Source organism: Drosophila serrata, unplaced genomic scaffold (genome assembly GCF_035046125.1).
Source record: "Drosophila serrata isolate PLE 108 unplaced genomic scaffold, ASM3504612v1 contig_376, whole genome shotgun sequence".
NCBI classification, from domain to species: Eukaryota; Metazoa; Arthropoda; class Insecta; order Diptera; family Drosophilidae; genus Drosophila; species Drosophila serrata.
This window is the reverse complement of record NW_028257274.1, coordinates 3,089,726-3,111,281: the sequence shown is the minus strand read 5'-3', so window position 1 is coordinate 3,111,281 and position 21,556 is coordinate 3,089,726. Positions and strand designations below refer to the sequence as shown.

Below are 21,556 nucleotides of genomic sequence, written 5' to 3'. Positions count from 1 at the left end.
TGTACACTTTTCATGTTATAGAATGCATAGAATCATTGAATAATAATATAGTAAAATAAATGTTATTTATAAAATAAATAAATCTAAATCTGAATGATATTCCCTAGTTCTTCCATTCATTATGTTTCCATATTATACCCTCCTGCATAACCTTAGAACTAAGTCTCCCTATTTTCTCCCCGTGCAACCCGATTGTTCCCAGTGGGCGTGGCTAATTGGCAGACAAAAAAACCCCATCCATGTGCCTCCCAAGACTATGGCTGCAAAATGCACTTAACTTGAGCGTCGCTCAGGGGACAAAGGCAAAAACTGGTAGAAGGTAAAGGTAAAGCTTAAGCCAAGACAAAAGGACGAAGCGGTGGTAACAGCTTACAGGGAAATATATAAAGTATAAGGTAAAAGGTAAAGAGGGAAAGAAGAGACACAGTAAGATAGAGAGCTGAGGGGGGAAAACTTACCAATTCCGCCGGCCAGAACTGTGCCCGGTTCCAGCTTGGCCTTCTTTGTGGCCAGGTCCTGATTGTTATTGTCGGAAGCGGGCGCCATGACTGCTGCTTGACTCAAAAGTTCGTCGCTTCCGCGCTGATTTACGGCAAACACAGAGGTAGTTACAGGTGCGGGTGCAGAGATACAGATGCAGATGCAGGAGCGGTAGCGGGAGCAGATTCAGATACAGATGCAGATACAGATGCAGATGCAGGAGAGCAGGAGCAAGGTAGGCACAGGCACAGGCAGTTGGTTAATACATTATTATTTCATATATATATTTAATATATATTTCATGTTTGTTTGTAGTTTTGTAGTTGAGGCACAGGCGGCAGGGCAGGCACAGACAGAAGTTGAAGATGGTTACAGATGGTTTTTTTTTATTTTCAGTAGTAGTGGTGGTGTGTAGTTGTAGTAGATGAAGTATATATATATACGTATACGAGTACGGTACATAAAAAGAGAAAAATAAAAGAGAGAGAGAACAATATAAATATTTAATATTTACGCAAGTTAAATAAATTACAGCGATTTCTCATAGTGAAAGCAGAGCAGCATTTGCCCAGCTCTCTGGGAACTGGGAACTGGGTCCTGCTACTGGGCCCTTGGTAACAAGGATTTTGTTTAGGTTTGGTTCTTCGGTTTGGTTAGAGTCAACAAGGTTGATGGTTAAGTGAAAATTACTGTGGCAATGCGGACTCTCTAGCAGGTAATCATTATGGCCGTGTTAGCTTAGCTATTTACTGACCACCGCAGCAGCTTCATCAAAACTAAGTCCACTTGGCTTTCCCCTTTTCATGGTTAATCCCTTACCAAAATAATAATAATGAAGGAAAAAACAGCAGTGCAAATAATTGCAGAGCTCGGGGGAAATATTCATCTGAATTAGCCAAGCTAAGCAGGTTTAGCAGCAGCTCACTGAGGTTCTCGTTTCGGCTTCTGCTCCTGCTTGTGCTTGCTTCTCTTCGTTTTTTTTTGCCTTGCTTTATTGCAGCGCTAAACTCTAATTACAAAGCACATGAGTGTATTGTAATTACATGTGACACTTAATTACCGCACTCACACAACGAGTCGAAGCCAAAACCAGAAGCGGAAGTTCAAGCACAAGCAGCAGCCATCGAAGGGAGCAAGCACTGAGGAAAATTGTTGTTATGCTATTGTGGGAAATTATTAAGTATGAATATAAATTTTTTTTAGATACTTCAACTTATGTTGCTAATCACAAAATGTATTGCTAAATATGTTCCTAACAAAATATAATGCGAAGACATAAAGTGGTCCTGAAAAGATGTGTAAAACAAGGCAGATTGATTGAGAAAATAGGGAAAAAGGAAAGTTCTGGAAACCGAAGTTCTAATACCCTTGAAGTTTGATCATGAAAATCTTCATAACTAAGCCAAAAATGCACCAATTTCAATTCGGAAAGTTTTTCTATGCTAGTTTTTATTAGGTTAACAAAACTGCATACAAAGTTTAAGGAGTACCAAATTTAAATTTTTTGTCAACTTTTGTTGACAATTTTAACGATGTAACCCCTTATAAAATTTTGAAATTTTTGAAAAAAAATTAAATTATGAATGACAGGGCCAGATCGATTCGGCTGTTGAAGCTGATCAAGAATATATATGATTTCTAGGGTCGGAAATGATTCCTTCACTGCGTTTTAAGCTTCTGACTGAAATGATGTCCTGCAAAGACTTTAATGATCAACTAAGCCTGATGACTTTGTGATCTATTGTTATTGTTTAATTCTACTCTCAAATATTTATTCTCCTTCTATTTCTCCCAGTGTATGAATCAGAATTGAAACCAAAAGCCAGAAGTCGGATTCCCAGAGAGCATCGAGAGTAACCGAGTTAAGCCAAACATTAAATGTAATGCGCCCCATAAAAATAAAGCTGCTACAGAGCTCCCAGCTCCCAGCTACTGCTGATGCTGACTGTATTGTGCTAAGCAGGATGCCACTGTGTGTGAGTGTGTGTGGTGTGTGTTTGTTCAGTTCCTGCTGCTATGCATTAGCGGCAATGACAAAAAGTCAATAAACGAGGGAGAAATTGCTAAGGGGGAGAGTAGAGTAGACCTCACACACACACTCCGAACACTCTGCACACCGCACAAATTGAAAAGGGTAATTTTGTGTGAAGTAGGCACCTTTATGCCTCCCCCAGCTACCAGTCCCCGCTCCCAGACATCAGCTATCAATGCTGACTACGCTTGAATTCGCCACTTGGCTTATCATCATGCTGCGCGCTTTTGCTACTCTGCTTTCTGCTTTCAGCTTTCAGCTTTCTGCTTTTGCTTTCGCTTTTTGCTTATTTGCTTTTTGCCTGCTGGCGGCTGTTGTTCTCTTATTTGTTAGTTGGTTTTTATTTTTATACGGCTGCACGTTTTATATACATCCGCACACATAAAGGAATTAGCTTAAATACAAAAACAACATGTGGTAATAGGAATAATAAGAAAAGCCAAAACGCACACCCGCACACAGACGGACAGACACTCGCACATAGACAAACCGCAGGAGCACTTCACTTGATAATATCACACACACAAAAAACGAACGAATGAAAAAAAAAGAGAAAACCGGAAGCTCTCTCTGCCTGTCAGTGGTGTGCGTGTGTGTGCTTCTGTGCGTGTGAGTAATGATATCAGCAGAAGCTGTGCATTGTGTTCAACATATGTTTTTCTTACTCCACAAAAAAATGTGGCAAACTTGTTGCCAGCGAAATAAAAGCATAGCATAATTATATGGGAAAGTGTTAACTAAAAAGCTTGATTGTTTAAAATAATTATTCTAGTTGTGTTATTTATTTTAATTATTTATTTTATCAATTGTAATTCCTGACCATTTGTATTTCTTAATTCCATTAATTCTTATGTTTCTATATCAGTTTTTCCGTTCTGTTTCACTATTCTACATTTATTTCAGTTTATTTACTTTTAATTATTTATTTTATCAATTAAGGTAAATTTTTAATATAAAGAATAAAGAATTTAATTTTATTAATTCCATTCACACTCTTCTTAAAATATTTTACCATTTATATTTCCCTATAATAACCCCTTTTCCTGTTGGCTTCAATTAAAGTTAGCACTAATAATAAATTCCGTTTCATTTGCCATATTTTCCTGACCAAAATGTAATTGGAGGCACAAAAAGAGTAACATACGTTTTTTTGCCACGGGCTTATTTTGCGGACATTATTAGGGTAATGTATATTGGTTACTGTTGCTTTTTTTTATCTGGAAGTGTGCCTGTGTCGGGTAATTAAATTTTCAAATGCCCTATCCCTTCTGCAAAAAGGAACGGGTGGTCGGCCAACTAACTGAGCTTACTTAGTAGTATGTAGTATCCCGGTCTCTAATGCATTCGTTATGGCACATTAACGCTCCCCAAGTGCCGCCCAGCAGTGTGTGCGAGTGTGCGTGGCATGCTACAGGGATTTGCCAGGTCTCTCTCTGTAGGATATAGCCTTCGCAGGATGGAGCACAAGTGTTGTAATGGAGGTTTGGGTGTGCATTACACGGTTCAAAAACCCGGGCTAATGCCCTCACACAGTTGGGCTTACTCTCGGACTTTTGCGACGATTTCCTTTTTTGCCAAGCTGACCGGAAATGTTATTTTAATATGCTTTCTAAAAAGTATGCTAAATATTTGATTACCAACTGGGAGTCGTGTGTGTGTGCGAGTCGCCTCTGTCCACTCCTCTCTCTCTCTCCCTGCCCGCCTCGTGTACGTTTGTGGCACATATGGCCAGGACGATAAGCTGCTGTCCAGTTTGCCCCCAAAGGGAAGGGGGGGAAACGCTGCACAGAACCCAAGTGGACCGTTTCATTGTTGTCTCGCCTCTGTGCCATTTTAATGAATTTTCCCAGCGCACACCCCCTAGATTTTCTCCCACAACGTAAGCAACGCCCCATTGCCGAAGGGCGTGGGCAGTTTTCTGGGCACTCACTGATTTCTATGATGACATGTGCCTTTTCAGTCCCCTTCTGTCTCCTCTTCCATATCACTGTCTCTGTGTGTGCTGTGTGTGTGTGTGTGAGTGTGTGTGTGTCCCTCTTTCAGCGCGTTTCCTTTGCTTCCGCCTTTGTTGCCGGGTAACTGGGTCAGCGCGCAATTGTTGCCTCTGAGGGTTGCTAGCTGGATGGATATCCCCTCCCCCCATCTCTACAGTTTTCCATCTGCTCGTGAAAAACCCATCCTCCCCCAGTCGGTGGCCCTTGTTGTTGTCCAAGGCAGCGGTGGAAAGATAATCACGCATATGCCTAACGGTTAAGTTTTTGAAGTGCGCCACGCTGACGGACACGGAATACGGAGAAGGGACTATGGAATACGGAACACGGAGTACGGATGAGACGGAAGCAAAGGGTGTCAGCGTCATCAGAAGCTAGCACAAAAAAAAAAAAAACAAGAAAAAGCCTACACTTTTGCCTTTATTGTTGCTGTAATGAGCAATTCATAAACTGAGAGAAAAAAGGTCATGTAAGATAAAATCTTTCAAGAAAAGAATGGAATTTTATTTGAAACTGTTGTTTAGTTGAAATTAACCTCAAGGCATTTCTAACTTCCAGAATTAAGCAAAATAAATCAACAAAGTACTTATTTGATACACTAAATATTATTACAAAATCTATAATTTAAACCCCAATTTAATCACAGTGCATAAAGTGCTTGTAGCATTGTCTCTTTCATATTTGTCCATCCCTTTGGACCCAGTCGGTCGGTCGGCCTTGCCTTTTTCTTTTGGGGGTTGGATGTTGTTTAATTTCTCACATTGCGGGGCTCACATGCGATTTTCTACTCGAAGACGCTTTAAAAGGGAGCAAAAAGCTGAAAAGCTGAGCTCACGCACACGCACACACTCACAGAGATCATGTGTAATTGAGAGCAAAGGCAAATGATATGCACACCCATACCACACCATGTGATTATCCAGTCAAAAAAGGGGACTTTTCGGGTATTATTACTCGAGAGAAACGAATGAAACGGGCAAAGAGAAGAGAGTTGCCTGGACACGAGGCATAAAATAAAAGTGCCCAAATTAGAAGGCAGCCCGTCGTTCTAATATTCTTTTGCGTAATGAGCAGTTTTCCTGCTTCCATCCATGACTTGTGATTTGTCTTTCGTCGCCGTCCACTATCATAATTTCATTTGCCACAAAATGGCCAAAAGGAGGAAAGGCAGTGAGTCAGCGGAATCCAGTCAACTTGCCTCGGCTTTAATTCAGCCACGAAGAGCAACGAGTTCATAATAACTCCAGCGTTGTGTGTGTGCGGGTTGTGGCAGATACTAAGAGAGGAGTAGGGTAGCAAAAGAGGGACACAGTACCGTACGGGCACATCATATCAACGCCCTCATATATTGCATGGCCTCCTCTCTGTTGTGCTTCAGAGCTCCTCTCTTTGTCATGAATTTATGACGACGGCATATGAATATTAAAATCGAATATGTTGCTGTCGATTAAAGGCTTTTCGTTTTGTCTGACTGTCTGTGCTGTACAATACAGCAGCGGTCATCAGCATAAGTCCGTTGGAGATCAAATGCTTAAAGAGTGTGTGTTTGTTTGGGATTACTTGCCTGCCAAGACTCCTTTTGTATTATTTGATATTAAATATTTAGTAAGCAAAGGGTTATTAAACTCAAGTCAAAGATGGACACTGATTTTCCAATGAAACCTTGAATGTTCTTGGAAAGATTATTACAACATTTGACGTATGACAAATAAGTACAGAGAGAACATAAGCTTAAAATACAATGGAAAATTAAGCTTGGATTGTTCTTGGAGTAATGTAACCAATTTTAAGGTATGCAGTTACAAGATCACAAGTATATTTATATAATTTAATGTCCTATAATTTCAACCCCATCTGTCCTCATCCGCATGTGTTTGTTTCGGTCGCGACACAGATACGACTCAATATTTCCGCTGGTGCACCGGATCGGTTCATTGATGTCGACTATCGACTGTCCCCCCCAGTTCCTGCCTTCCGCCAACAATATCATCATTGATGATGGCGATGACGACGACGATGATGATGGCATATATAGAATATGTGAAGGGACGGATGGAGGGAATGCTTGGGAAATGCCAGCCTTGGTGCAAAAAATTGCATATGTAGGTAAAAATAACAACAGCGGAAAACTGCAGCCATAACAAAGCGGCAATCTCCGGTGCAACCCCAGAGCGCTCTCATCCTCTATATTGAAAAAACAATTATTGCTACCGTTCATCCAGCAGCAGCTGTTTCTGCTTTTCAGTCAAGCTTCAAGGACGACTTTAAGAGCAAGTCTTTAAAGCTAGTGCCAGCTAAGGCATCTAATAAATTCTAATTAGTAGGCCCAAATGAGACAACCACTCAGGCGGCCACGCTATTTGTTAGCTAGTTGTCAGTTGATAAACGCAACTTGTAGCTGCGGCCGCATAGACAAGGATGATATGGGGCTGGGAAAACCCTACTCAATCCACCAAACCCAAACCCAAAGCTAACCACCTGCCCGCCGTGGAGGAGCAGGAGCAGCAAGGAGTAGCAATAAATTATATGAAAATGCCGCCAAAGTGTAACAGCTGCGGTTCCTTGCCAAGAGCCAAGGTGAATGGATTGGGAATGGGCTAGAGTGGCGGGTATGGAAACCACAGCAACAAGAACGAGTCACCGGCTCAGTGCTCAAGTTTAATATGAAATACTTGTATCTAAGGAGCAGGAGTATTCCATTCATCCTACTCCTTGCCAGACATTTTATTTCATATTTTTTCACTCTATTAAAAAAAAAAAGGGGGAAAGACGAATTTATGCAACAGTGAAGGCTCCGGAGAAGTTAATCTCTTAAATCCTTATTTTATAGATAATTAAGCTTTTCTTTAATCTACATATTAAATTTCACTTTAATTGAACAAATATTAGGCTCACAGCATATAGTTTAAATTTGCATATAAGAAAACTAAAGCTACGCTGATAAGTATGCTATACTTTTAAGCCAGCTTCACAATAGAGAGAGAACACTGTAGCACATCCTTTAATAGAAGAGTCTGCCGGCTTGGATACCACTAAATATTTACGCTTTGGCTTTTATTGCTTCTGAGAGACGGGCAACTCTTTTTATTTCAATTTGTTTGCATAAATATTTGAAGCGCAGCTAAATTAGAATGTCGAAAGGCGAGAAAAAATGGCTTTGACTTTCCGAAAGAAAGAGATGGAGCACGTGAGTGGGGAAAATAAACTTGCACAAGTTTGGCCAAAACGATTTGTAGCAATTTCGCTATTAGTACACTTCACTTCCACTCCACTTCCACTCCACTCCACACTCCATGCCACTCCACACTCCTTCCTTGCCACTCCAGTGTCGACTCTGGTCCCTCACAAAGCGAAATCGAAAGGAGGCGCAAAACTTTTCCTGCTTATGCATTTATCACCTTTTTTCCGGGGTGAGTATGTGTGTGTTTGTGTGTAAGAGAGAGCAAAAAACTTTGCCTGGCCTAGTGCCCAGCCAAGCAATTGGTTTGGGCGAAAAAATCGAGGGGGGGAAGAAAACCCTGGGAAACTCCTGGCGGGCACATTTCGAGCGCCCGCCCGCATAAATTATTCAAAACATGTGTTCCCCGAGTATCTGTATCTGAGTGTCTGTATCTCTGTCTGCCACTGACTACTCTGACAGCAAATGCAGTAGAAAAACTCCCCCCACACCTGCCCGCAAAAGGTAGCAAACGGTTTTTCCCCTTCAACGTTTTTCCTTATTCCTTGGCGACTTCTTGGCTTTCTTTTCTCTATTTTTTTATCATGCCGGTTTCGTTCTTTATCTCGGGGCATTTACTTGTGTATGACAATTTCATTGATATTCTTTTGCTACACCCTCCCTGGCACATCTTTTACCTTCCAACACTTTACGCACGGCCGAAAGTTTTGGCAATTTTTTATTTGCTCCTCGAGCCACGCGACTTGTGTGCTCTCTATTAAGATATTCACTCGCCTGTAATGCGACACCATCATATATATATGAGGACACTTAGGGAAAAGTTCAAGGATAAAAAATATGAATATGAGAAAAATAAAGGTAGTTATTGAAAGAGTTTATTAAGATTTATAGGATATTACAACTTAATGAATTTAAATAAATATTAGAAGTAGATGCTTTTAATATTGATTTATCAGTAGATTAGTTTAATATTTCAAGGACTCTCTAATAATATATCAAACTCCATGTAATATCCTTTTTTCCCCGAGTGCACAAAGAGTTTTTGGCATGCGTGTGTGTGTGTGTATATGCAAATGACAAGCATTTGCCGTTTGGCATTTCTAATGAGCCCAGTCAGAGATTCCTGGTCCTGACCTTAGCAACGATTACCGGGCGGCATAAATCTTGCCAGGATATTGATTCCCACTCCCTCCCCGCCCATGCTCAGTGGGTCGGTTCAGGTCGGAGTATATAAATATATATATATATATGTTGAGGGAACCTCTTTTAAAATAAATTATACCTTTTTAAAGCGGCCACGAAGCACGTATGTGAGTAGAGAGAATGAAAGCTTGACCTGAGACCTATGGACCCCTGAGCTCTGTGCCGGGGTTCATACAAAATTCAATAGCATTGAAATTTATGGCGGCTGGACACTCAATGGCAATAGCGAAAATATGCTGTGCTCGCGTTTCGCCCTTGGGCATGTGGGTGTTAATATTATTGAAGGGTGTGGGTGTGTGGCACCACCCAAAAAAGGAAAAAGAACAGAAACAACACAGCCCTCATATACCCTCCTCGAAACGGTGTGCCTTATTTATTTTTATGGCCTTCTCTATTTGCTTGTCGTTTTGTGCGGCAGCAGTCCAATAAAAAATGCATTAAAAGCGTCTGGGTCTGGGAGGAAACGACGGCGAAACAAACATTTCGGTTTGTTTTCTGTCTGCGCCCGACTTTAAAGAGCTTCCGCCCCAAGACAACGCCAGCCAGGATATGCTCCTTCCTCCCATTTGCATGGCAGGTGCACACACGCAGAAAAAAACAACAAAACTTTTTAATCTGGAAAATACTAGAGATAGTATTATAAGAAAACTACAGAATCTGTAAAATTCTGGCTTCATTTATAGCTCCCTTAAGCCTTCACTCTTTGCTTCTTTTATATAAAATATCATCTCATTTACTTAATATACCCATTTTATTTTAAAATATCCCTTTAATATTTCTCATTGTGTGACAGCTTTGTTGCTGGGGTTGCAAGTCAATGAACAAAATTCGCCATGCCAATTCTCAAATGTCTAATATTCAGGCAGCTATTTGCCCCTGGCTATATGTACAAATAATTTGTTTGCCGCTGCTGGCTGTTATCCTTGCTCGTCCTTTCCTTTTGTGTGCCTGTCTATTCACCTTGACTCTCTCCCCTGCCACTTTTCCTACTTCCTATTTTCTGTGCCTCCACCTCAGCCTGTCAGCCATTTGCCGCTCGCTTTGCTTTCACTTGCCACGAAAAAAACCCAGCGAGTGGAGGGAAAAAAACATTTTTAATGCCCCGCCATTTTTTATAGCGCCACACTTGAATGCGCTTAAATATTTTATGTAATTTTTCGCAATTTATTTAGCGCATTATTCGCCGCCGGGCCCCCCACATTTATATCAATTCATGGCCGAAAAATTTCGTTGACAAATTTCAGCCCTCGAGGATTGTGCCACCATGCCCCATGCCCCATGACACTCCGTTCCCTCATTCCGGAAATCTGACGCGTCAATTTCAATTTTTATTCCGGTTGATTCTCTAAAATTTTTGGAAGGGCACTCACGCTTCCCGCTTCCCCCACTGAAAGCTCAATTAATATTCGCGGCTGCTAATTCGATTTAGCTTGTTAAATTCATGAGTATATATGGCTTTATAAAGCATCGGGCTTAAAGATAGTTAATTCGTTTACTCGGGGAACTAGAGAAAATGGAAGGGCAATCCCCGTAACGAAGTTAGTTATGGCCGTGGAATGTGCGAGCACAATCGGGAATTAATCAAATTGCTGAACAATTTGAATAACTTTAATGGACTTGCGGCCGCGTTGCACATACCAAAAACCCGAGTGGCACGAACGCAACGTACAGAAGGATTCCCATCTTTATGGCCATAAATCCATGGACTCCCTTTGCTCGTTGCTCCTCCGCTCTCCACCCTCTGCTGGCGTCATGTTTGGTAAGTAATTGATTTATATATAAAAACATGTTGCATGCCACAGCGATTGCAGCTTGTTGCTGTCGCTGCTCTGGCGTTCGTCGTCGTCGTCGTTGTTTTTTGGTTTGTCGGCGTGTTTGCTTCTAAATTTATACCCACACCCCCGAACACACACCCAGGCACACACACTCAACCCGTTTATACCCTTTGCAACACACCCCCTGCATGGCCCCGTCTGTGCATTTGGCATTCAACGAAACGCAAACTCGCATGTTTACATATCGATTACTGCGCCTGCTGCAACATCGAAAGACAGCTAAGGTCACAAGCATAGCATTTTTCAGCATTAAAATCAATATTAATATACTATAATTTAGTACAATTTCTTAAAGCTTAAATCATTTAACACCCTAATCAAAATTTACTCAGAAGAACTTTATAAAATTATTAGAATAATAACTAAATTAAATTATGAATTATAATTGATTATTTCCATGCAGTTCACATAATAAAATGTAAAATAAAATTCCATAATATTCTTGTACATAATATATTAACAAATAAATATTTATCCCCAAGAAAATCCTTCTTGTTCCTATAATCTTAACCCCTTTTGTCCGTGTCTGTGCGTTCAAGGCAATAAAAACAGAAGGAGGCGTGGCCATTGGATGGGCGAAAAACATGTTGCATTTTATGCCATGTTACCACCAACAAGAACACATATTTTTTTTAAAGCCACCAAAGTACACCACCCAAACTCTGGCTATTGATTTTAAGCCTTTTCGTGCTGCTGGCCACTTTTGGCCAACTCGCGGGCGCACTTTAAAAACGAATTTGCGAGTAATTAAAAGCAAAAGGAAGCGGACCCAGGACCCAGGACCGAGTACCGAGGAATACCTAAACGATTTGTCTACGACAGCAAATAAAAGGCTTTAACAACTGGGGCAGCAGCATTTGAGCCCCAGAAAGAGTCCCGAAAACCAAGCCGCTTCCAACTTGCAACAAGCTCGTGACGCTGGCTCGTTACATTCTCGCTTTTACGACGCGCCCACAAAAAAAGGGTGGGCGGGGCCATAAACCTAGGCATAGAAATGGTAAATGAATGGCAATGGACGTTGGACATTTGGACGGTTGGACGACGACCAAAAGAAAAGCATAAAAAATTATCTACATTTAATGGCGAGCCTTAAAAATTAGCGAGAAATGCTCAAATTAAACATAAAACTGAGCATGGCCGAAAAGCGTGCGACGCAGAGAGGTCACGGAGGGGGGTCACCCGTAAGGATGATGGCAGGACGACTCGGTTTTCCTGTGGACATGCGTCTGGCGGAAACATCAAAATGACATCCATTAACACACCTATTAATCACAAAAAAATAGAAAGCCGAGCCAAACCGAGCGTAAACGACAGGCCAAAGGAGAAGTCGCCACATTCCCAGTCGATTATGCACTAGAAAAAATCTATTCAGGAATACTTTAAATGATTTTAAATATAATTTAATTGAATGAAGACAGAAAAAACATAAATTCTCATATTTTAAGGCTTTAAAAATGCAACAAATTTGAAGGAAATCTAAGGACACAGTTTCCTACTTTTCCTCCAGTGCATTTCCTAGTCATAAACTGTGAGACACTGCGCTAAAAAGTAGGCAATGCCACAACATTACGTTCAGGTGACAAAAAAAACCGAGAATAAAAAGGAATGAACCCCTAATAGAAAATAGCAGAAGCACTGCCCACAGGGGCAGTGGCAAAACAACCAACTAAATAGCAAAAAAATGTTGAATAAAAATGTCAAAAAATGTGACAGCCGACGCGTCGACAAAGCCAAAGTTCCTTCAAAAAAAGGGAGGGCGGGTTTCAAATCGGGTTTCTCTCCTGAGCCCAGAGGTTCGGCAGGGGTTTAGGGTTTGGGTTTGGGTCTAGGTCTGGGTTCCCTCTGTTGTCGTCGACGACGACGACGACGACGCTGCCATAAAAACCCGCAAAGTGGGTGGTGATGGCCAATTAAGTTAACGACGGACGGCGGAGCGCTGGGCGCTAACTTTGCGGTCTAGCCACCACTGGCTAGCTAATGTGGCCAGCAGGCAGGACAGGACACACCACCACCCTGGACTCTGGCCCTAACCTATTGTAATCTAAAACGTTCATTGGGCCGGGTTGGCAAATGGAGCGGGGCCCAAGGATCCGGCTTCCTTCCTTCCGTCCTTCCTTCCTCCATGGCTTTTCCTCGGCGTCACTCGTATTTTCCTGCAAGCGTTGTCGCCTTCAACCATCCATCCGGTTGTGGTGCCACTTTGATGACTATGGCGATGGCAATGGCGATGGTGGTGCGACCATCGACTCCATGGGTCGTGTGCGCTTGACTGGCAGATCAAGAGACAGGTGACTGAACCAATTAACAAAGAGCCCCAGTCAGCCACCAAAAAACTTGACAAAAACAAAAAAAAAAAAAAAGCCAAAGAACGAGCACGGCCAAAAGTGAAAAAAAGAATGAGAGAAAATGTGAAAATAGCTGCAGGTGACGGGCGGCGACTAGAAATTAGCCCACATTTTTTCGAGAAGCAGCAGCTGTGGCCTAACCTCCCAAGCAGTCAAGCAGTCGAGCAGCCATGGCGTATACGTAATATATACAATGTAAATAGACGCCAGAGCCAAATGTCTCGCAAGTTGCAAATTAATTTCTCCCAGGAATGGCCCCCGAAAACCGCTCTGGGAAATATATATATCTGTATGTGGGTATGAGGTAAGGGAGTTTGAGGAAAAACACTTTGTAGTGGGCCGTAAGCTCATAATCACCATCGTCATCGTCATTACGAGGCTGATGATAATGACGATGGGGCGCTATGCTCTCACTTCGTCATCATTGCGGTTGTCACAGCATATTCCATTAGCAATTATGAATATGGAATAGCTGAGAAGACCGTGACTAGTCCTGCTCCTGCTCCTGCTTTTGGTCCTTCTGCTGCTGTTGCTCTTCCAGTAATCTTCGTCTCTTTTGGCAGCGACTACTTAAGCCAAGCCAACGATGCCGTTAAGTGCTGTATTCCTAAGGCGGCCAACATTTTGGGCCACGTTTGATGTGAGAAGCAACGTTACTTGCTGTTTATACACAGAGAAAATAGAAAGGGAATTTCTGAAAGCTTCTAGTATAGAAATGCATCAGCAATTGATTAGTACAGCCTAAAAATTGCGACTTTATGGAAACCTTAACTTAATTGGCAGACATTCAGCATAAGACCACCAATTTTTTAGTCCTAAAAACCCCATTTAGAAAAGAAATAAAGACTAATTTCCTTATTTAAAAGAAAAAACTAAAAACCTACCATAAAAGTCCCCTTTAATGCTCAGTGCCAAAAGGTAAGTTCGCGTTTCGTGCAAGAAATACAGCGACAATTGGTAGTGTGTTTTGTGGGCCGTAAAAGCAACAAAGCTGCACTTGTCCTAAGAGGTTTTTGAGAGCGCGAAACATGTGCGGCACAGCTTAAAAACCTGAATTTCATGGCGGTCATAACGACAAACAAATAGGCGAAAAACGAGTAAAAAAAAGGCCAGCTCCTCGAAGCCTTCAAGTGGATCCTTACCGGTTCCGTGACAGTGATCACTAAAAACGGCCTGAAAAGTTGTCAAACAAAGCTCTCAAAACACACACACACACACAAACACAAAAAAACACAGAGAGAGGACACATTGAGACAACAACCGGAAAATGGGTTTTCAAGCAAATTATCTGCCAGCCAGGCGACGAGGCATCCAGCACACACACACAAACACATAGACCAAAAGACCGAGGAGCAGCGCCAACAACAACGACTCTAAACAGTTTCAATTTCAGTTTTGGCAGGATGTGTCTGTGCCTGTGTGAAAGAGAGAGAGAGAGATGAGGGTGAGTGAGAGCAGGACCACAACGAGCCGGGACTGCACATATGACAAATATGCATAGACATTGTCTATTGCCACACGCTTGCGGGCTGTCTTTGTCCGCTCCTCGCAGACCGACGGCCTGCTTCTCCTATTCATCGTGCCTCGTCCTTGTCCATGTCCCCAAAAACAAGGATGACCCGCCTGCACTGGGAATTAATGTGGCTCTAATTATATATGCTTAGAAGATGTATTTAATTAACTATTAAGTATAGTGGAGTTGGAAGATGTCTTGAAAGAAGTATCTAATAATAGATCCTTGGTAGCTTTGACTATATTTCTTATAGGGTTGCTTTAGGCATTAGGATTTCTATAATGATTTCTCTTGGTGCAGTTGTGGACATTTGGCTGAGTGAATGTGATGGAATGGTTGGACGCTTCTTTGGGCCACTACACCACACCGCACCGCACCGTTGCGAACAGGCACCGCTGGCGACTGTGGATAGTGCCAAATTATGGTGCTTGTGGTTTTCAGTTGCGAAACGCGAAATTTGCTTTATGACGTCCAATCTGATCGGTGGATGGAGGCTGTAGGCTGATGCCTCCTGGCTGCAGGATGGTTTAGCAGGATGGCAGCTAGTCATGGCCATGTCTCGGCCTCGTGTAATCCCCCCTTGATGTCTGTTTGTCTCTATGTCTGCGTGTTATTTGATACGGTAATCATGTGACAAATATGCTGCCACTGCTCCTGCCTGCTTCCTGGCGAGGCTGAAATCTGCTTTTGCCGCTTTGATTATGCGCATTAATGAGCCGCAGAAAGAGAGATGTTTCCAGTGATATATATATCTAGAGGAACAGAGAGAGACACAACCATTTGCATTTGCTCTTCATTAGTCGGCTCTGAAAGCGCTTTGATTGTGTTTGTCCTGCGTGTGTGTGTGGTAGCTGATGGAAAGCGGCTTTTCGCCGGAAATGCATTTAACAAGAAATCCGCTTTAAAGGTGCAACGCCCCGCCTATAAGTCCCATAATTAGCGTTATTCGTATGTGTGTATGTTTTTAACTCTCTGATCGCTTTTCACGTTTTCCCTTTGGCCAGTTTTTCCCCAGTTGTCTGTCATATGCATTTTATTAATGCAACTAGACGAGCACTGGAAGAAAATTGATCAATTTGAGAGAGATTGTAGTAGAAAATGTTGAAGATACATGAACCTATTGTGGATGATATAGATCTAAAGTAAGGCCAAACGATATCTAGAAGGATATAAGTAAAGAAGACATTTCAGTAAATAGGATAATATTGCACATATGTTTGGGCTATAAAAATTGCACCTGATTTCGCCAAGTGAACATATGCCGCACAAGTCAGGGCAGCCAAATGACCGCTGCATTGTTGCAGGACCTCTCTCTCTCTCTCTCCCTCTCTTTGGTGTAACCCCTTTTCCCGAATTATTTCCCACACTTTTCCGCCCCGCCTGGTGATGAGCGAGGACAGCCGGCATAATGGACAGGCAGGCAGGCTCAACAAAAACGGAAATGACCAAGGAAAAAACAGGCAAACGCACACACACGGGGGGACCATAAAAACACACACACACACACTGACAAGAGCTATAATGACCAACACACACACACACACAGACATATGGATGACGAAAAAAAAATGGAGGAGGTCCGCCATTTGTAACTGCATTTATATTGAAGCGACCGCATCTGTTGCGGTTATGTTGTATGTTGTACGCAAAAATGCATTTTCGCGCACAGATAAACATACAAAACTGTTGATGATGGGCGAGTGAACCCATGCTTGGACTTTTGTGTGTTAAGGGAAACACCAACCTCCCCACTCCCCCCCGCGGCCCACAGCGGGTGTCCTGTGTGTTTTTTTCTTTTCTCGCCCATTTCCGCCAGGAGAGCTCGTGCTGTGCTTCCGGTTTATTAATGTTTTTGCGAAGCAGCACCATATATATTTGTTTTTATTTTTTTATTTGCAACGCCTCCTGTTCTTTGGGCAATTAAATTATTGAAAGAGTCCCTCTCTTGCGGGACTGATCCATTTAATTTGCTAGAAAAAAATCCCGACCCGGTCGTGTGTGCAATATTCATAATTGCCATTAAAAATAATGCAACATTGATGATGATGATAATGATGATGATGACAAGGCTAATGAAGGGGCAGTCATGAATAATTCTCATTCGCATTTTGGCAATGAAATTTATGAAATTTAAATTGATATTAAATCGAGAGTGTGCCAAGTTCAGTGATAAATGAGTGAAGAGCGTAGACAAAAGGCACCTCCTGGCGAAGGATTACGGATTGAGTGAACCGGAAGTGTTGGTCCGTGACACTAACGAGAGTTGAGGGGGGGAAAAATCCTTCAATCCGATGAGAGAGATGACGGATGACACGAGGGCACATAAAAGAATCAAGCCAGACGACGACCGACCAGAACAAATATCTGTAGTATGTGGCGGGGAAAAGGTGACAGAAGGAATGACGCCATGATTCATTGACGATGGGGTCCACGACAACGTTTGACAGTCATCGCTTGTCCATCCCTTTTCCTTGTATTTTCTTTTTCCTTCTTTTTTTGGGGATATTTTTTTATCGGAAAAGCTCACAAATATTTGTTAGAAATCAACAAATCAACGGGCCAGAAGGAGAAAACTTTTTTGTTGGCCATGTGCAAAGTGAAGTGGAAATTTTTGCATAAATCAAAGTTAAAAGTGTTAACACATCAAAAAAAAAAATGTACCAAAAAGGGTTGGGCGAAAATTGAATTTTACAAATTTTCGCCCCAGCTTCTCAGCAGAGTTTTCTCTGTTTTTTTTTCCTCCCTCTTCCCTTGGATTTTTCCCGTTTTGCTATCCTTTACTTTCCCTATCGTATTTACTTGTTGGCTTTTGCCCCTTTTGTTTGCCATTGCACAGAAGCGGCCTTTGGGCAAATTTTTGGCTGTTTGTTGGTTTTCAAATTTGCGGTAAATCGGAAACGCGCCGTAAGTTAAATGAACTCGCCCCCGCCATGTCCCACCGCCATCTCTTAGAGAACCGCAGGACGAACCGGACATGAACCCAGGATTCATACACTGTAGATATTGTAAGGATTTTTCTATGAAAAATTATTGTTTCAAAAAATAATACGAACACTTTCAAAAGCTTTAAATAAATGCGGTTTTTGTTGTATTTAAATATTTGGAATTATTATGGCAGGCTTCTCACATATCTCAAAGTGAAGGCTAAGCTTTAGCGAACCTCTTTCTAATTTATTCTTAATTTTCATATTTTCCACATTGATTTTTCGCCAGTGCATGGAAAAAGGACGACGGCGTCGCATTGTAGAGACTCGTTTCCTAGTTGTCTTTCCGTTTCTTTGCATTTATTTACATGTTGCTCCCTGTTATTGTTCTTTATTTTTATTTATCCTTTTTTTGCAATTTGTTTTCATAGGATTGCTGCCGGCTGCCGGCTGTCGGGGTTGTTAATCAGTGACCTGAGACCAAGGAGCTTTGATTTTTATTTTTCCTCCTTTTTTCATTTCGGGGACCTAGACAAATTTGCTTAATTGCGTATAATTTGTGGCGAAAAAGGTCGACACCCCACCTCCCCCGAAAAAACCGCAAAGAAATGAATATAATAAAAATTAAATTCGAAAAAGGATTCGGTACTATATATATAGTATGGCAGATCCAGTCAAGTGGAGACCCAAATAAAATCACATTTGAAAGCACACGCATTCTGCGCTATGAATTATCAGCAACGGATTAGAAGAGCCAGCAGTAGGAAAAAGCCCTACAGAAAAAGCGAGCGGGGCTTCCCTCCGCTTTTGATGGAAATTATGAATGGGAAAACTGGGTGGAAAAAATAAATCTGCTTGGAATTGAATTCGAGCGACAACAAGGAGCTTCTTGTGTGTGTGTGTGTGTGTGTGAGTGGGGATCCACTGAAATTGCAGATAAATTTATTGAAAATGATTGTGAAAGCGAGTGCCAGAGCCAAACCCCAAACTAAACCCCCTGGATCACCTAGACCTCTTTGGCAGACAGAGCAAACATTGTTAACCCTAGAAGGGGCACTGAGAAAAAATATATATAAACTTTAAGGTGGTTTTCTAGAAGGTTTTTTTTCGGAAATTTATGGAGTTTTCTAGGAAGTTTTAAGGTGGATTTAAGGGGATTTTTTGAAGAATTTTAGAAAGGTATATATGGGCCTTTTATTGATTTTAAGCATGTTTTTGATTTCAAAAGAAATTACTAAATATATTGTACAATTTAAATATAATTTATATTATATTCCCCCAACTAAATTCCTATATTATATCAAAATATTTCTAGAAATCCATAATATTTATCCCCTATCATTAACATTTCCCAGTGCATCATCCTCCTCCACTTTGGGGCGATGCTTGTGTATCGTTCCCAGATGCAAGATGAGGAAAAATATTGATGATTTGGCAAATGTGTATTGAAAAGGTAAAAGCTATTGAATTGCCAGTGCAGCAGCAGCAGCAAGCACTACTCTTTGCATGTTAGCTCATGAATAAACGTATGTGAGGGAGGTCCTGGAACACGAAAAACCTATTAGTAACTGGAGCAATTGTTGCTGCCACGAAGGAAGATAGAAAAAATAAGCATATTTTTTCCCCCCAAAAATAAAATGATGCAAAGGAATTTCAGCGAGTTTTAAATTTCAGCAATTTGGGATTAAAATTCGCCACATTAAGCGAAAACAAAACGTCAGCAGTGAAGAGTAAGTAGCAAACAGTGGCAAAAACAAGAAGCGAAATTAATCTAAAAACTTTTTAATGCGCTTTTAAATGATGAAGCTGGGGGGAGGGTAGCGGCAGTAACCAGTACTCAGGTCTTTCCCAGCATTTTCCTGGCATTTCCTCGCCTGCTCCAATGGCTATTCATAACGCAAAGTAGGAGGAGGAGTTGGAAAAGCGGTGGGAAAACTATCATTGCCGCCGCTGTCGCTGGCTGTGCTGCAAATTACAAGACCCGACCCGGGGACCTGCTGCGTTGCAATCTCAACTCGGTGTTTTCCCCGGCATTTTCTCACTCTCGCCCTCAGAGAGAGATTGTGTTGTGGCAACCTGTTGCGAGGACCTCCTCCTTGCTTTAATTTTTGCAAATTTAAAAGCAAAAAAACACTCTGGTGGGGAGATGGGAAAGAGGAAGCGCACAATTAAGTTTTAAGTTGCTGAAATTAAATGAAAACAGTGGGAATATTGAAATTGATGCAAACTTGATAGAGCGCAAAGGGAGGCGTGGGTTGGCAAACAAAGGGATCGCTTGATTAAAGTTTGCCCGCAACCCTCTCTGAGGGTAAAAATGCTATTTACCTTTGAATTTTCATGGCATAAATCCTGAAACTGGGAACTAGAAGCAAGTCAGTTACAGCAATTCATTAGCATCTGATGGAAAATTTTCATTGGGCACCGGAAAATGGGTTTTTGTCGGTGGCTGTTAAACTTTTCTCTGCACGGGAGTCGGAGTAGAATTTGGAGAATTCATTGAAATGTTTGAGCAACTTTCGGTTTGCCAGCTGCTAATTGTGTAACTTGTCAGGGAGTCAGAGGGTCGAGTGTAACTTTTCGCAGGCACAGGAACAGGGACAGACACAGGCAGACATTTAATTAGTGGGTTTTTGTGTCATGTGCCCACCCAAAAATAGAAAAGGGAAATAATATTTCCAAACTGTCACAAATTTTAGGAAAATTGAGGTTACCATTGTCTATTTATTTATGGTAAATATATAATATATAAACCACTCTGTAGCTACCTAGATACCTTTATTTATATTATATTTTCAAAGATTTTGTTGACTCAGAAATTAAATATTTCAGTAAAGAAGTTACTTCAATTTTTGAGAGACTTAACTTGTCTCATTATCAACTTTACTTCATAGAAAATACACAATTTCCTATCTATAAATCATTCCAAAAAACACTTGAATATATGACAGGTGATATTTTTCCCTGTGCATTCTTAATGACTGGCCTCTTGCAAAACTCTGAAATGCTTCATGTTCTTAAGAGCTTAGCGACAGATTTTCGGTGGATGCCACAGTTGCTGACGATAATTTCGAGCACTTAGCAAAAATAGCAACTATTAAATATGCATAAACGGCGGAGCAGGTCGCGGAGCTATTAAATTGCCAACAAGTCGCATAAAAACAGACACACACACCAGTCTCATATCGCTTGTATGACACTTTAAACAAAGCTTTGCATACATTTGGGCCACATTTTGTCTGCTGCAGCATCAGCTAGAAAACAAAAGCCACCGCACACACACACACACACACACACACACACCACACACAACACCGGAAATTCCTTTGGGCGAGGAAAGAGCCTTAAGCCAAAGTGAACGCGTGCTTGCCGCAATGTCACATAAATTTGCATATATGAAGGGCCGGCTTGCTCTCTGTGTTCCTTGCTTGTGTGTGTTGGCTAAGTAAACTGGCGCGATGCTGCTGCTTTTGCTCCTGGTGGTGGTAACAAAAACGCTTTTAAAATATGCCGACGCGACACCTTCAAGTAAATTTTATACGCTCTGCCTGCTGCCTGCCTGCAGCTTAAATATTTACAGACAAAGACGACGTGCTGGCATATGATAATAAAATCTTTATTTAATTGTAAAAATTGGACTACTAGCTCGCTCTCTCTCTCTCCCTCTGGTGATGGTAATAAAAATGAACTTAATTTTAATTAAAATGCATGAAAAGTGCGTGTTTTTTGAGCGGGGGGAGGAAAGGGATGGTATGGCAAATAACACACAAGAGCTGCTGAATCGTAAAGTATATATATGTTATGTATATTCATATGTGAGAGAGCCCGTTGCCTGACTGATGCTCTTTTAATTTAAATTGTTAACCCCTTTGTTGGCTTCATGCGTGCGTCCTTTCTGCCACCGATGGGTGTCAAATTATAGGCCATAATTGTCAATATTTGCGTATGTTTATGGTCGTTGGGAAAAGTGGTAATACGGCGGCCATGCATAAAATCTAATAATTACCAAAGAGCCAAGAGTCAGCGTTGTTGCCCCTTTTGTATGCTAATCAAGTTTT

At 41.5% G+C, this 21,556-nt stretch overlaps 1 protein-coding gene across 43 annotated transcripts in view; it reads right to left on the bottom strand.

The window, feature by feature from the left end:
* The window catches only part of heph (polypyrimidine tract-binding protein 1 heph), a 199,905-nt gene that overhangs the window by 42,712 nt on the left and 135,637 nt on the right, over positions 1–21,556 (bottom strand). For 35 of the 43 annotated variants that reach the window (XM_086839761.1, XM_086839768.1, XM_086839783.1 and 32 more), the window contains one exon: positions 459–582. The exons of the other annotated variants lie outside the window; for them this stretch is intronic. In XM_086839761.1, the coding sequence (XP_086695887.1) occupies positions 459–582 (124 nt within the window). The remainder of the gene's footprint in view (positions 1–458; positions 583–21,556) is intronic. 43 annotated transcript variants of the gene reach the window in all.